Here is a 12,955-nt window from a genome sequence, read left to right on the forward strand (position 1 = left end):
AATTATAAAATATTTAGAGCCTATGATTGGAGATTTATTTAAGGACAGATTTGCTTATTGTCATTTTGATGAATCAGTATACCCAACATTAAGGGGGAGAACTTAAGCAGTTGAGAAAGGAGATAGATTGAAATTTATCATTTCTATCTCATTTGGATCGTTGAACAAATCAATGTGAGCAAGAAGTTCAAAAAATAATTCATTTACAGAACATTACGAATCAACTGCCAGATGCTTTTACTAATCTTCTAAGGATTACCAAATCGCATATTCCATCTGCTAATGCTCCAGTTCGAGTTGATGTCCCGATAGGACAAATTGTTAAAGCAAATGATTCTAGACCACAATTAAAACGTGATAGACCAATGATTCCAAGAATAAAAATCCTCAAAAGAGAAAAAGAATCAATAATCAAGATGATCACAAGGCAATCGTTCAAGAAAAGTCTCTAGTCGTAACAAATGATGGGTCCTCCGAGGAGGTCAAAATTTCTGAAAATAATGAGAATAAAGAAATTTGATGAGTTATGTTTCAACGGAAAAGAGTTGGAACCGAAATAATATTGTGATTGATAATATTTTTGCCTATAATATTGCAGTTGAAATAATGCAACAAGATGAGGATTTTGAACCAAAATCTATCAAGAAATGTAGACAGAGAAATAATTGGCCAAAATGAAATGATACAATACAAGCAGAATTGATTTCACTAGAAAAACGTGAAATTTTTGGACCAATAATTTAAACACCTGAAGGGATCAAGCCAGTGGGTCACAAATGAGTTTTTGTGCGAAAAAAATAAAAGGGGTGAAGTCGTGAGATATAAAGCCCAATTTGTGGCATAAGATTTTCTCAAAAGTCTGACATTGATTATATGGAAACACATTTTTTTGTGGTGGACGCAATCACTTTCAAGTATCTAATAAATTTGGCAGTTCATGAAAATCTTAAAATGTATCTAATGGACGTTGTCACAGCCTAACTATATGGCTCATTGGACCACAACATTTCTATGAAAATCCTGAAGCATTCAAGGAACCTGAAGCATTCAAGGTACCTAAAGCATACAAAGGTTCGAAAGAAACTTGTTCAATAAAGTTTCAAAAGTCTTTATATGATTTGAAATAGTCAAGGCAGACGTAGTACAATCGTCTTAGAGAATATTTGCTCAAGAAAGGGTACAAAAATGACCCTTTTTGTCCTTGCATTTTTATAAAACGGTCGAAATTTGAATTTGTTATCATAGCCGTGTATGTTGATGACTTGAACATCATTTGCACTCATAAAGAAGTTTTAGAGGTTGTTGAGTGTTTGAAAAGGGGATTTGAAATGAAAGATCTTGGCAAGACAAAATTTTGTCTTGGTCTACAGATTGAGAATTTGACAAATAGAGTTCTTGTCCATTAGTCAACATACATAGAAAAGATTTTAAAGTGTTTTTACATGGATAAATCACATTCACTGAGTAACCCAATAGTGGTAAGATTGCTTACATCAATAAAGGTCCATTTCAACCTTAAGAGAAGGATAAAGAGCTTCTCGGCGATGAAACTTCATATCTAAGTGTAATTGGGGCATTAATGTACCTTACTAATAATAATCGACCAGATATCTGTTTTTCAGTGAGTTTATTGGCAAGATTCAGTTCCTCTCCAACGAAAATACATTGGAATGGTGTTAAACACATATTTAGATATTTTCGAGGGACCATGAATATGGGTTTATTCTATTCTAATGAATTCGAGTTAGAACTAAATGATTACGCAGATGCAAGATATTTATCCAATCCGCATAAAGCTCAATCTCAAGTGGAATATATATTTGGCAGCACAGTCATATCTTGACGATCAATGAAGCAAATGTTAGTAGCCACCTCTTCAAATCATGCAGAAATAATAGCCATTGAAGCAAGTCAGAAGTGCATTTGGTTGAGATCAATGACCCACCATATTAAGGAAATGTGTTATTCCTTTGAAAAAGGATATACCAACCACCATGTATGAAGATAATGTTGCATGTATAGCTCAATTTAAGAGAGGATATATCAAAGGAGACCGAACAAAACATATTTCACCAAAGTTCTGTTTTTACATATGATCTTCAACAAAATGGTGATATAGATGTTCAACAGATCCATTCAAGTGATAATCTTGCCGATTTATTCACTAAGGCATTGCCTACATCAATATTTGAGAAGTTGATACATAAGATTGGAATGCACCATCTCTGAGATATCAAATAAAGCTTTCATCGGGGGGGGGGGGGGAGTCATGAAATACGCGTTGTACTCTTTTTCTTAACCATGGTTTTGTCCCAAATGAATTTTTCTGGTAAGGTTTTTAATGAGCCAACACTTAAAGCGTATTATTAGATGTGTGTACTCTTTTTCTTTCACTAGAATTTTTCCCACTGAATTTTTCTTAGTAAGGTTTTAATGAGGCACATTACCTATGGACATTCAAAGGGGAGTGTTATAGATATATTGAATGTGTGAATTATCCATTTAGTGAATACATGAACCTCCAACATATTCCTTAAGTTCTATTAACCATTTTGAATAAGAATGTATTCATTAATTGCACATTTAATATGGTGACTTCTGAAGTGATTTTTCAACCTATAAATGAGATTGTCATTCATGATTGTATTACACATATTTTGAATAGATAAAGAGAAAGTTCTCTCCTTCATCTATATTTTTTGCCTTTTTATCTTTATAGTTATATTATTCTGAGCTTGATTTACAATATACACTTTATTTCTATTCTTCGTTGTATTTGCCTATATTTTTTATTTTTTTAATTATACATTAATACCTTCATTAATCCAGTGCAGTAAATAAAGTAATGTGATGTTATTAAAACGGAAATCCCTTTAATTACGTTCCTAAAACTCTCAATCTCTCATTATTAAATTGGCAACTAATATTTATCTTTTGAAGGCATAATCTCTTGGATTCCAATCAGGTCACCAAAAAAACTTGGGATACATCGTATCCCATTCTTGTGTTGTCTCCATTCTTGTTCTTATTTCGCATCATAAAGGTATGCACTGAAGTTTGTTTGATTCAAAAAAATTTGTTGTATTAGTTGAAGTTATTGTATATGTATTTAAAGTATGATATCTATATAACTTGGTGTACTAAAATATTTCAAAGAACACAAATCATTGTATAACTTGATGTTTTAATATATCCAAAAAGGATAAATTATAGCATTTACCTTATAAATACATTTACATTATGAATATCTATATACATTTAGCATATGAGTACTTGATTTCAAGTGAATAAAGCTATTTAAATAACTTAATGTATTACAATATAAAAAAGGATACAAAACATTATATATCAATTAATGTATTATTTTATCAGACAAAGATAATATCATATTAGCATATGAACACAACAGTTTAAATACCTCTGACTTATACACTTATATAAATATACAAATTGAATACTCCTATTGTTGAATAGATATTTGATACATTGGAAAAAGAAAAAAAGAACATAACACATTGTATTCAAGTATCCAAATGTATAAGTATTTCACTATGTAAAATATTTGAAAACTTCACAAACCTCAATCACATTTTGCTCATGTATTCACAACTATATATGCACAACTATATATTTATGAATACAACTATGAATTCATCCATTTTTCAACTGTGTCCTATTTCTATACAGTTTTGACATAAAAATGACAATGTCACATACTACAAAATAAAGTATCCAGTTGTATAAATATTGGCCTCAAATAGAAACAAAAAATAATAATTAAAAGCTTACAAACCTCAAACTCTTATCCCTCCTGATCTTGAAATACTTGCTTTCCCATTTAATATTTACTTTTATATATATATATATATATATATATATATATATCATATAAGTAAAGAAAGAAAGATTATTATTGTATAATTGACTTTGCTGTTTAATATTTAATTATATTCATAAAGCATAAAAAAGGTAAACTGTAGGTACTTATATTAAATATATAATTATGTTTGCTAAATCCTATAGTTTTTCCTTTAATTAAAGTTTATTTTTTGTTGGATTAGTCTATTGATTTGGGCTACAAATGAACTTTGTTAAGCCCAAAATGTCATCTTATTGTAAAGTTTCAAGTTGATGCTACATGTCAAATGACGCGGAATGCCAAGTCAAATGAAGGAACTGATAGAATCATGTCACGTGTCAAAATGACATAATATACCTAGTCAAATCAAACTAATAGAAATACACCACGTGTACAAGTGACTGTTCCAACTTCCAGCCAATCAAATATAGTCATGTCACTTTCAATCCGATTGACCGAAAAGAGTTTGTACGTTGACTTGAACACCATTATTAAAAAAAGGGGACCTTATGGTAAGAAAAGGAAGTAATAACATGATCAAAATGTTTTCACTTTTTACCTGTTTTGGCAATTATCAATTGATTACAGGCCATGTTGTGAAGACATTGTTCCAAGGCCAAGGGAAGAGAAAAAAATAGCATGTAGTTTTTTGTGGTATCAAGTGTGCTTGTCCTTGAAAAGCCAAATGCAAACGATTGAATGAAAATCTCCTTCTCCAACGCATTAGTAGCATAACCATCTCCGATTTCGTTTATACTTTGCTCCTCTTGACTAGCTAAATGTTATTTCTAGTTCAATGTCTACGTGATCGATTCATATCTATATTTGAAACAAAAAAGTAATTATTGCATACCCTCATTAGATTTTTGACCCAGAAATGAATAAGATGTATAATGGCAAACAAGATTGTGCATAGTAACCGTAGTGACTATAGTACTCAAATACTTATCTGTGTATCAGTACATACTCCTTTTACTTATTTAATTGAACAAAAAATGAGATATCGTATTAGGGACAAACCAGTCAATCTGCCAGCACTGTATAAAGCTTCCTCAGCAATAGGTCTCCACTGTTCAGAACATGAATGACTTATTCCCAAACCAACACTAAGCCCTCTCAGTAATTGCAGAGTTCGAAGAACAGAGAAAAATTGTTCAGGAAAAGCCTAACATCAAGTAGAATTGTGTTCAGATTTTGACCTTGGTACTCATGTTTAACAAGTACATTTTGGGAAATTAATCAGCGGCCAAGCAGATAGAGTTGTACAAGGTGTCATTCACTGTACTAGGTGACAGAGAATTTAAGAAGGTATGAGATCATATCCACCTTATCATTTGTGGAGCATCCTAATACAAGAGAACAAAGCGTGTCACTTTTAATTCACAAAACCTAAAATCTAGATTATACAGGACCTAATTGAGCTGGATTTTCACAAAGTTTGAAGAGAACAAAATTCAGAATAATCGAGAGTCACTCTCATGGTGGTTGGACATTATGGCATTTGCATCTTAAGTGAAAGACTTCCAATTTCGACATGATGTGGCCTTCCTCTTTTTCTTCTTTATTGAGCACCACAATCATTTCTAATGGAGAAAAAGAAGTTATTGCTGACCAATATCAAAAGATTTTCCTCTTTCAAGATTCTTCGCTATCCATTTCTCCATTATCATAAGGATTGTGGAATACTAGATTAACAGCATGTCTAGTGTATGTATAGCAATCAAAAGTGCAAACATGTGCAACAATGTCTTTTGAGCACTCTTTAGTATTTGTTGTATGTTGTTCTTTGAAGCTTAATCATGGTAGCTGTAAGTACTTGTCAATTGGCCATGGCTTCCACTTCTTAAATAACGTGATTTAATTGAAATTTTTTAATCCTTGTTAGATTTTGATGAAATTCTACTACTGTGTTGTGAAAAAGTGAATCTCCTGTTAATCAGGATTTTTAACGAGTCTTTTTCCAAAATTTAGTAACATATTTAAACTTTTTACTTTAATTAGTTAAAGTACAAATTATGCAGGGTAGTTAAGTGTCTTTGCCATCCCTGTTCGTGCTCCATAATACTCAGGAGGCCTTTAATTGTGGCAGTGGAAATTACAATTGTTAACACATTACATATTAGTCGCAAAAATTTACACTTTTTCAAGTAAATCAACTTTAAGAATGTAGTGTGTAGTGTGACAAAAATCCACAAGGACAATCATCTGTTTAATTGTTGATACTTTTAGAGAGATTCAGCCACTCTAATAAAAACTCAAACAAGAGTAAAAGTGAGTTCAGAGAACAATAAAACACAACGTCATTAGACACTTAAACCGCAACTGATAATCCAATGTTTATCAAAACTTTAGAACCAACAAAATGAAGCTAACAAAAGATGCAGCAACACAAAATTATACTACTATATAGAAATGCCAATCTAGTCAAAGAGTGAGAATCCCATATCGTCGTCACTCTCTTCTTTCTCTTCCTTCTTCTCCTCAACTGGAGCTGCTTCTGCCGCTGCTGCACCACCAGAAGGAGCTGCTGCTGCTGCTCCACCACTAAAACCACCACCGCCACCACCACCAATGATCACCTACACAATGTGCGAACAATGAGATAAGAATCACGTTCAAAGATACCAATAATAGAACAAATCAATCAACATCTGTTGGCCCGAACAGTCCCTAAATAATCAAGAAACAACATTCAAACAGAAAAGCGGAAAAAACAAACAAAAGAGGGGTTCTCTCATTGTGGTAAAAAAATCGATGCAGTTAGGGGATCTCAGACATCCAAGGAAGGATAAAAGCAGCATTATCTCTCAAGCCCGGCGAAGGCGAAAGATCTTAGGCGGCCACTGCGAATGTTTAGAGAAACAAGCCTTCAATTGTATCATCACAGAATCCCCAAATAAAAACACTCAACAAGCAATACAATACAAAACGTATTGTTTCTATCAACCAAAGTGCCAAACAATGTTAACTAGTTATCCCATAAATAGCATCAATCAACAAACTTTCATCACCAATACCTCACAGACCATAAAATTCCACTGTAGTTCCTTTCCTGTTCAAGGTTTTAATAGAAACGTTCTTCTAATGCAAGATCTTTTTTTCAACTAAGCAAAAGATTCAACATTGTATAAAATAAAACCACAAAGATGAAATCCATACAGTATTGAATTCTCGGGGTTAAATTAAACAGATAAACGAACATATTCCGATTTACAATTCCATAATAATTCAATGTTCACTCACTACACACACATACACATCTCAAATTTAAAATACCCAGATCCAGAAGATTGATAAAACCATAAAATAAAACGGACCCATTAAGTTTTTTACCTGGAAAACAGCAGAAGAAGGTGTAATAAAGGAGAAAGATGATTGAACACCACCAGAAGAGTCAGAAGCAAGAGCAGCTTGAACAAGCTTGCGTTGAAGATCATAGGTACAAGAAGCAGATGCTTCTAGATCACCCTTGTATTGCTTAGCACTCCATTCATCCCCTGACCCTTTGCAAACGAAGGTGAAAACTCCCATTTTTGCAGCTGACTCTTCTCTTTCTCGCTATAAAGATGATAACAGAGGCCATTGGAGATGTGTGTAAGTGGGGTTTTTGTAGGAGGAGAAACCCTAGGGTTGTTTACTACCAATCGAAAAGACTAATATGTCCTTATAGGCTGAATATATTAACTATTTTATCCTCATTAGTTTTTATCCAATGTTTTGTTTTGGAAAAATTACTTGATTGAGTACTTTTTAAAAATTAATTAATGATTTTAGCGATATTTTTTATTTATTATTATTTATAGCAATATATAGCAATATTATGATAAATCTACACTTGTATTAAAAGTGAATTATGCATACAATATAAATGTATTATAAGTATTTTAAAATATATATTATGTTTGTGTAGTAATAAACTAACATAATGTATTATAAGTCTATTAAAATATGTGATAAATGTATTATCCATCTATAAAACTTGTATTATATATGTTTTATAAATAGTTCTCTGCAATATGTATTAAAACTGTATTATAAATGTATTATATGTGTTAAGTGAAATTATTTTTTTATTGCTATAAATGGTAAATATTTTCTTAATATTGTATATTTATGTAAGTTTCCCTTTTTTTTTCTCCTTAAGTTGACAACGGGATGGATGCGGGTGTGGGGTAAGACAATGCGGGTTTAAACATAATAAAAAGATAATTGAAGAACGGTTTGTTATTTTGTTTTTGAGTGAAAAATTGAAAATGTGAGTTTGCATTTTGCATAATCCATGTTTTTATTTGCTTGCATTGCATGTTTGCACAAATAAAATTATTATTTTAAAAACAAAAATGAATTTTTTTTCTAAATAGCTCTTTTTCGTTAAAAGTAAAAAAGTAAAATAAAATTTACAAACTCAATTTTTCAAAATGAATGACCTTGACTTTTTTTTTAAGGGAAAAGGTTCAAATATGCCCTTAACATTAGGGCTGTTCAAAATCGTCCGCTACCAATAACCCAACCGCAAAATTGGCTTATTGGTTTATTGGTATTGAGTTATCGGATTAGCGGATGGAGAATGGATTTAAATTTTATAATTAACGGCTTATCGGTGTGGGGGACGGATTACTCAATTTTGTTATTGGGTAAACCGTTAATCCGTTAAGAATTTATTATATTTTAATATATTTTATCCCTAAACATATAAAATATATATAATATTGATAATTTTTATTTGTAAACCTAAAATAAGGGCCAAGCCCATTTAATTAAACAGGTCTAGCCAATTTAATTAAATAGGCAGGCCCATTTCTACTAGAAGCCCTACTAACTTGACTACTTCAGTCTTTAGCAATCAGCAGTTCAACTCTTCAGTTCTTCCGCCCACTGGCCACTTTAGTCTTTAGGGTTTGGGAAATAGGAAGTTCCGCCTACTTTAGGAGTTTAGGTTTTAGAACTTCAAGTCTTCAACAATCAACTCTTCTATAGAGCTTTAGAACTTCAACCTTTGGATTTACTGATCAAGAAAAAAGAAATTATTGAGAGTATGTCTTCTGAAACTTCTTGTGGATTTTACTTTTAATGTATGTGAATTCTTATTGCGTAAATCTGCCTCAGAAATTCTAGTAGCATCCCAGAGTTGATTCTACATGCATGTCTGAAGTTGATTTTTGATGACCATATGCAGATGCTTTGAAGGTAGATGTTGCTTGTGGACTGATGTGTTCTTATTATTGTTTCCTTAAGAAATGTTTTTGTTAGACTGCTCATCTCTTGGAGAAAACAAAGAGGAATGTCATAGGTGTTTCAGGGTAACTGTCTTTTGGCCCCAAAATAAACCTGGAAATGGCATCACTCTTGCTCAGTAGACACACATGGACATGATTTTGTCTTTCTTTTCTTCTGTCTGCACTGTTTGTGCCCTTTTCTTCCCTGTGGTATACAGTGTGGGTCTTATTTTATCATCTCAAGTGTATTTTATCACCATAGGAAATAAAGATGTACTATCAAGTAAAAATTGATTGGGTTTTGGTGTCTCATAGTGCTAGAGTTGAAATTCAGTTAACCTTCTTGTCCAGGTGTAAGCTCTTAGTATATATGAACTGAAATTCCATTGAATAACCATGAGCTGTAACTAGTGGCATAAGCAGTATTTTGTGCTAAATCGACTTCGCATCTGCTTTGATTATTTATGATAATTTTGGTATGTGCTTCACTGATTTTGACATTATTAAACTACTGATATAAAATTGATTATCCATATCTTAGCTTATTTTTGAGTTGTTAATTGAAATACAGGGACGAAAAGTCTGAAACTCTTAATCTTCTAGCATGGCTGAACAAAGTGATAAGGTGATAGGTGAAAGTGAGGCTTCAAATGCAGCAAGTCATGCTGAGATAACTCTGTCAGCTAGTGCTAAAAGAAGGAGAAAAAGGTCTGCTGCTTGGGATCATTTTACAGAAGTTGAAACTTCCGAAGGTACGAAAGCAAAATGTAGCCATTGCTGTAAGTTGTACTATTTTAAGTCAAGAGATGGTACGTCGACTCTTCTTGGTCATTTGTCGACATGTCCTAAACTTCCTACTCCTCTTGTTGATAAAAAACAATCAACCATAGGCTTTAAATCTATTCTAGGGGGAAGTCAAGGTGATGTAGCTGTTGTCTCTTGGAAATTTGACCAAGAAGAGTGTAGTAAGGCTTTATGTCGTATGGTAATAGTTGATGAGCTTCCTTTTAGCTTTGTCGAAAAAGAAGGTTTTAAAGAATTTATGAAAATGGCTCAACCTCATTTTTGGATCCCTTCCCGTAGTACTGTAACTAGGGACTGTTTTAATCTATTTAATGAAGAAAAACAAAAGTTGAGGAGGTATTTTATAGAAACAAAACAGAGAATTTGTATTACCACTGACACATGGACTTCTATACAAAGGATCAATTACGTGTGTATCACTGCCCATTGGATCGATAGTGATTGAAACATGCGTAAGAAAATACTTAATTTTTGTCCTATTATTAGCCATAAAGGTGAAGATATGGCAAATGGTATTAGTAGGTGCTTACGTGAGTGGGGGATAAATAAGATTTTTACTATCACAGTTGATAATGCAAGCTCAAATGATGTGACAGTGAAAGAATTGTCTAAGCAATTAACAAAAATGGGAACTAATTTGATGAACGGTAATCACCTTCACGTGAGGTGTATGGCTCATATCATGAATCTTGTTGTTCAGGATGGTTTAAAAGAATGCTCTTTGTCTATAGAACGTGTTAGACATGCAGTTAGATATGTTAGGCAGTCTCCTGCGAGGTTGAAAAGATTTCAAGAAAGTTGTGACGATGAACAACTTAGTTGCAAAAAATCTTTATGCTTAGACGTTCCAACTAGGTGGAATTCCACCTACCTGATGTTGAGTAGGGCTGTTGAATTTGAGAATGCATTTTCAAATTATGCTTCACGTGAAATTGGCCTGAGACATTATCTTGAAAATTCTTATGTTGAAACTGGAATCACTGCTGGTGAACTTTTGAGTAGTGATTGGGTCCATGTGAAAAGAATTACCAGATTTCTTGAGATATTTTATCTTCTTACTTTGAAAATATCCGGATCACGTTATGTTACGTCAAATATTCATTTTCTTGAAATTTATGCTATTGTTGTTTATTTGAATCAATTGATGGCAAGCGAAGACACTGATTTAAGCGATATGGCAAAAAAAATGCAAGAAAAATTTAATAAGTATTGGGGAGATCCAGCAAAAATGAACAAGATAATTTTCATTTCATGTATTTTGGATCCTCGTTACAAGCTTGAATCAGTTAGCTATGCACTTGTAAAGATGTTTGGGGAAAAAGGGTCATCTATACAAGCAGAAATAAAAAAGTACATGACTTCATTATTTAGCGAGTATGTAAAATCCAACTCAAAAGGCAGTGTGCTTGCTCAATCTTCACCTTGCTCTTCACTGGACACTTCTACTTCCGGGCTTCCTAACAGTCAAGTAAGTACCCAAAGTACAGGACTTTTAGAATCATTCATGAAAGATCTAAAGAACTATAAAACAGCGAATGGAGGTGTGGATGCTAGAACGGAGTTAGATAAATATTTTGGTGAAGAAACTGAGGATGATAGTAAAGAATTTAACATCCTAAACTGGTCAAAAATGAACTCAGCTAGATTTCCTATTCTTGCTGAAATGGCTCGTGATGTATTAGCTGTACCAGTTTCAAGTGTAGCATCTGAATCTGCATTTAGTACGGGAGGACGTCTTCTTGATTCATTTAGGAGTTCATTGACTCCTAATTTAGTGCAAGCTCTAGTGTGTCTTCAAGATTGGCTTCGAAGTGAAAAATTACAACAATTTGTTAGCGTTGAGGAAGATCTTGATAATCTCGAACAGCTTGAACAAGGTAATGATACTTTTTATTATATTTGTTGTATATTATTATTGTACATGGTTTATACTTATTACACGACTCATTATGATAATTTTCTCTTCAGATTTAGCCAGTGCTGGAAAATATCCTATGCCTACTGTAGTTGACATATAAATGTATATGTTCTCATCTTTCTGCTCGAGTTCAGGTTCGCTGCCCAGAACCAGATAATTGTTTCTTATTTCAGCATTTTTGTTTGCTTTTAGTTATTATTTTGTTCATTTGAGAAGTGTTTGCGCATTATCTATTTCAGTATAAATAAATACACTATTTTTGTTTGCTTTCAGCATTTTTGTTTGCTTTTATTTGTTTCATTATCTGTTTCATTTGTTCATCTGTTTTTGTTTGCTTTCAGCATTTTTGTTTGCTTTTATTTGCAGTTTTATATGTTGTTCTTTTTAGGAAATTTTTTAGCTCTAGTTGAATGGTATTTAATAGATGATAGATTATGGTGGGACTTTCAGTTTCAGATACTGCTAATCATGAATATTCAAATCTCATTAATTTCTTGCACTACCTTCTCAAACAGGGATAATGCATATCCAAGACATGCAGCTATGGCAATTGCCCAAGTCGTGATGGCCTTTGGTCATTTCTTCTTTGCCATGGGTTGGCCTGGAGCTATGTACATTGGTACTCTTTTGGTTGGACTTGGTTATGGAGCTCATTGGGCGATTGTGCCAGCTGCTGCTTCTAAATTGTTTGGCTTAAAGAATTTTGGGGCTTTGTACAATTTCCTCACTATTGCCAACCCAGCTGGTTCATTAGTATTCTCAAGTCTTGTTGCTAGTAGTATATATGACATGGAAGCTGAGAAGCAAGCTCAAAAGCCACATGAAGGACAGTTGAATTTGGAGTCAGTTTTGACAAGTTTTTTTACACATGGATGAACCTCTGAAGTGTGAAGGGGCCATTTGCTTCTTCTTGACTTCCTTGATAATGTCAGGACTCTTCTTGAATCTTGACTGCAATGGGCTGTTTTGTACTTCTATAGGCTTGTATATTTGTGAAAGTGTGAAGTTTAAGTGGCTATAGCCTGTAGGCCTATATATTGTTGTTAATTTGTTCACAACTTTTCATATGACATTGATTATATTGTTGTTAAATGTTATCATACCATCGATACACCGCCCGATAACCGTCCGATAATTGCTAATCCGATACCAATCCAA

General features: G+C 33.0%; 2 protein-coding genes and 1 non-coding gene across 3 annotated transcripts; 1 reads left to right on the forward strand and 2 right to left on the reverse strand.

Annotated features, from left to right (window-relative positions):
• Positions 1–6,162: 6,162 nt before the first annotated feature.
• Positions 6,163–7,467, reverse strand: LOC129891271 (60S acidic ribosomal protein P3-like). The gene is made up of 2 exons (XM_055966569.1): positions 7,193–7,467; positions 6,163–6,438 (listed from the first exon to the last, which is right to left on the reverse strand). The coding sequence occupies exons 1-2, from the start codon at positions 7,388–7,390 to the stop codon at positions 6,280–6,282; spliced, it is 357 nt and encodes a 118-aa protein (XP_055822544.1). The 5' UTR covers positions 7,391–7,467; the 3' UTR covers positions 6,163–6,279.
• LOC129893630 (small nucleolar RNA SNORD14) lies at positions 6,626–6,749 on the reverse strand. The gene has a single exon (XR_008767524.1). It is a non-coding gene; the product is annotated as a small nucleolar RNA SNORD14 (small nucleolar RNA).
• Positions 7,468–9,679: 2,212 nt separating the features above from the next.
• Positions 9,680–12,673, forward strand: LOC129892902 (zinc finger BED domain-containing protein RICESLEEPER 1-like). Its single transcript, XM_055968422.1, has 4 exons — positions 9,680–10,215; positions 10,366–11,756; positions 11,848–11,882; positions 12,164–12,673. Exons 1-4 carry the CDS (start codon positions 9,680–9,682, stop codon positions 12,671–12,673), a joined length of 2,472 nt encoding a protein of 823 aa, XP_055824397.1.
• The last annotated feature ends 282 nt before the right edge of the window (positions 12,674–12,955 follow it).

This window comes from Solanum dulcamara, chromosome 6 (genome assembly GCF_947179165.1).
Source record: "Solanum dulcamara chromosome 6, daSolDulc1.2, whole genome shotgun sequence".
In the NCBI taxonomy this organism is placed as follows: domain Eukaryota; kingdom Viridiplantae; phylum Streptophyta; class Magnoliopsida; order Solanales; family Solanaceae; genus Solanum; species Solanum dulcamara.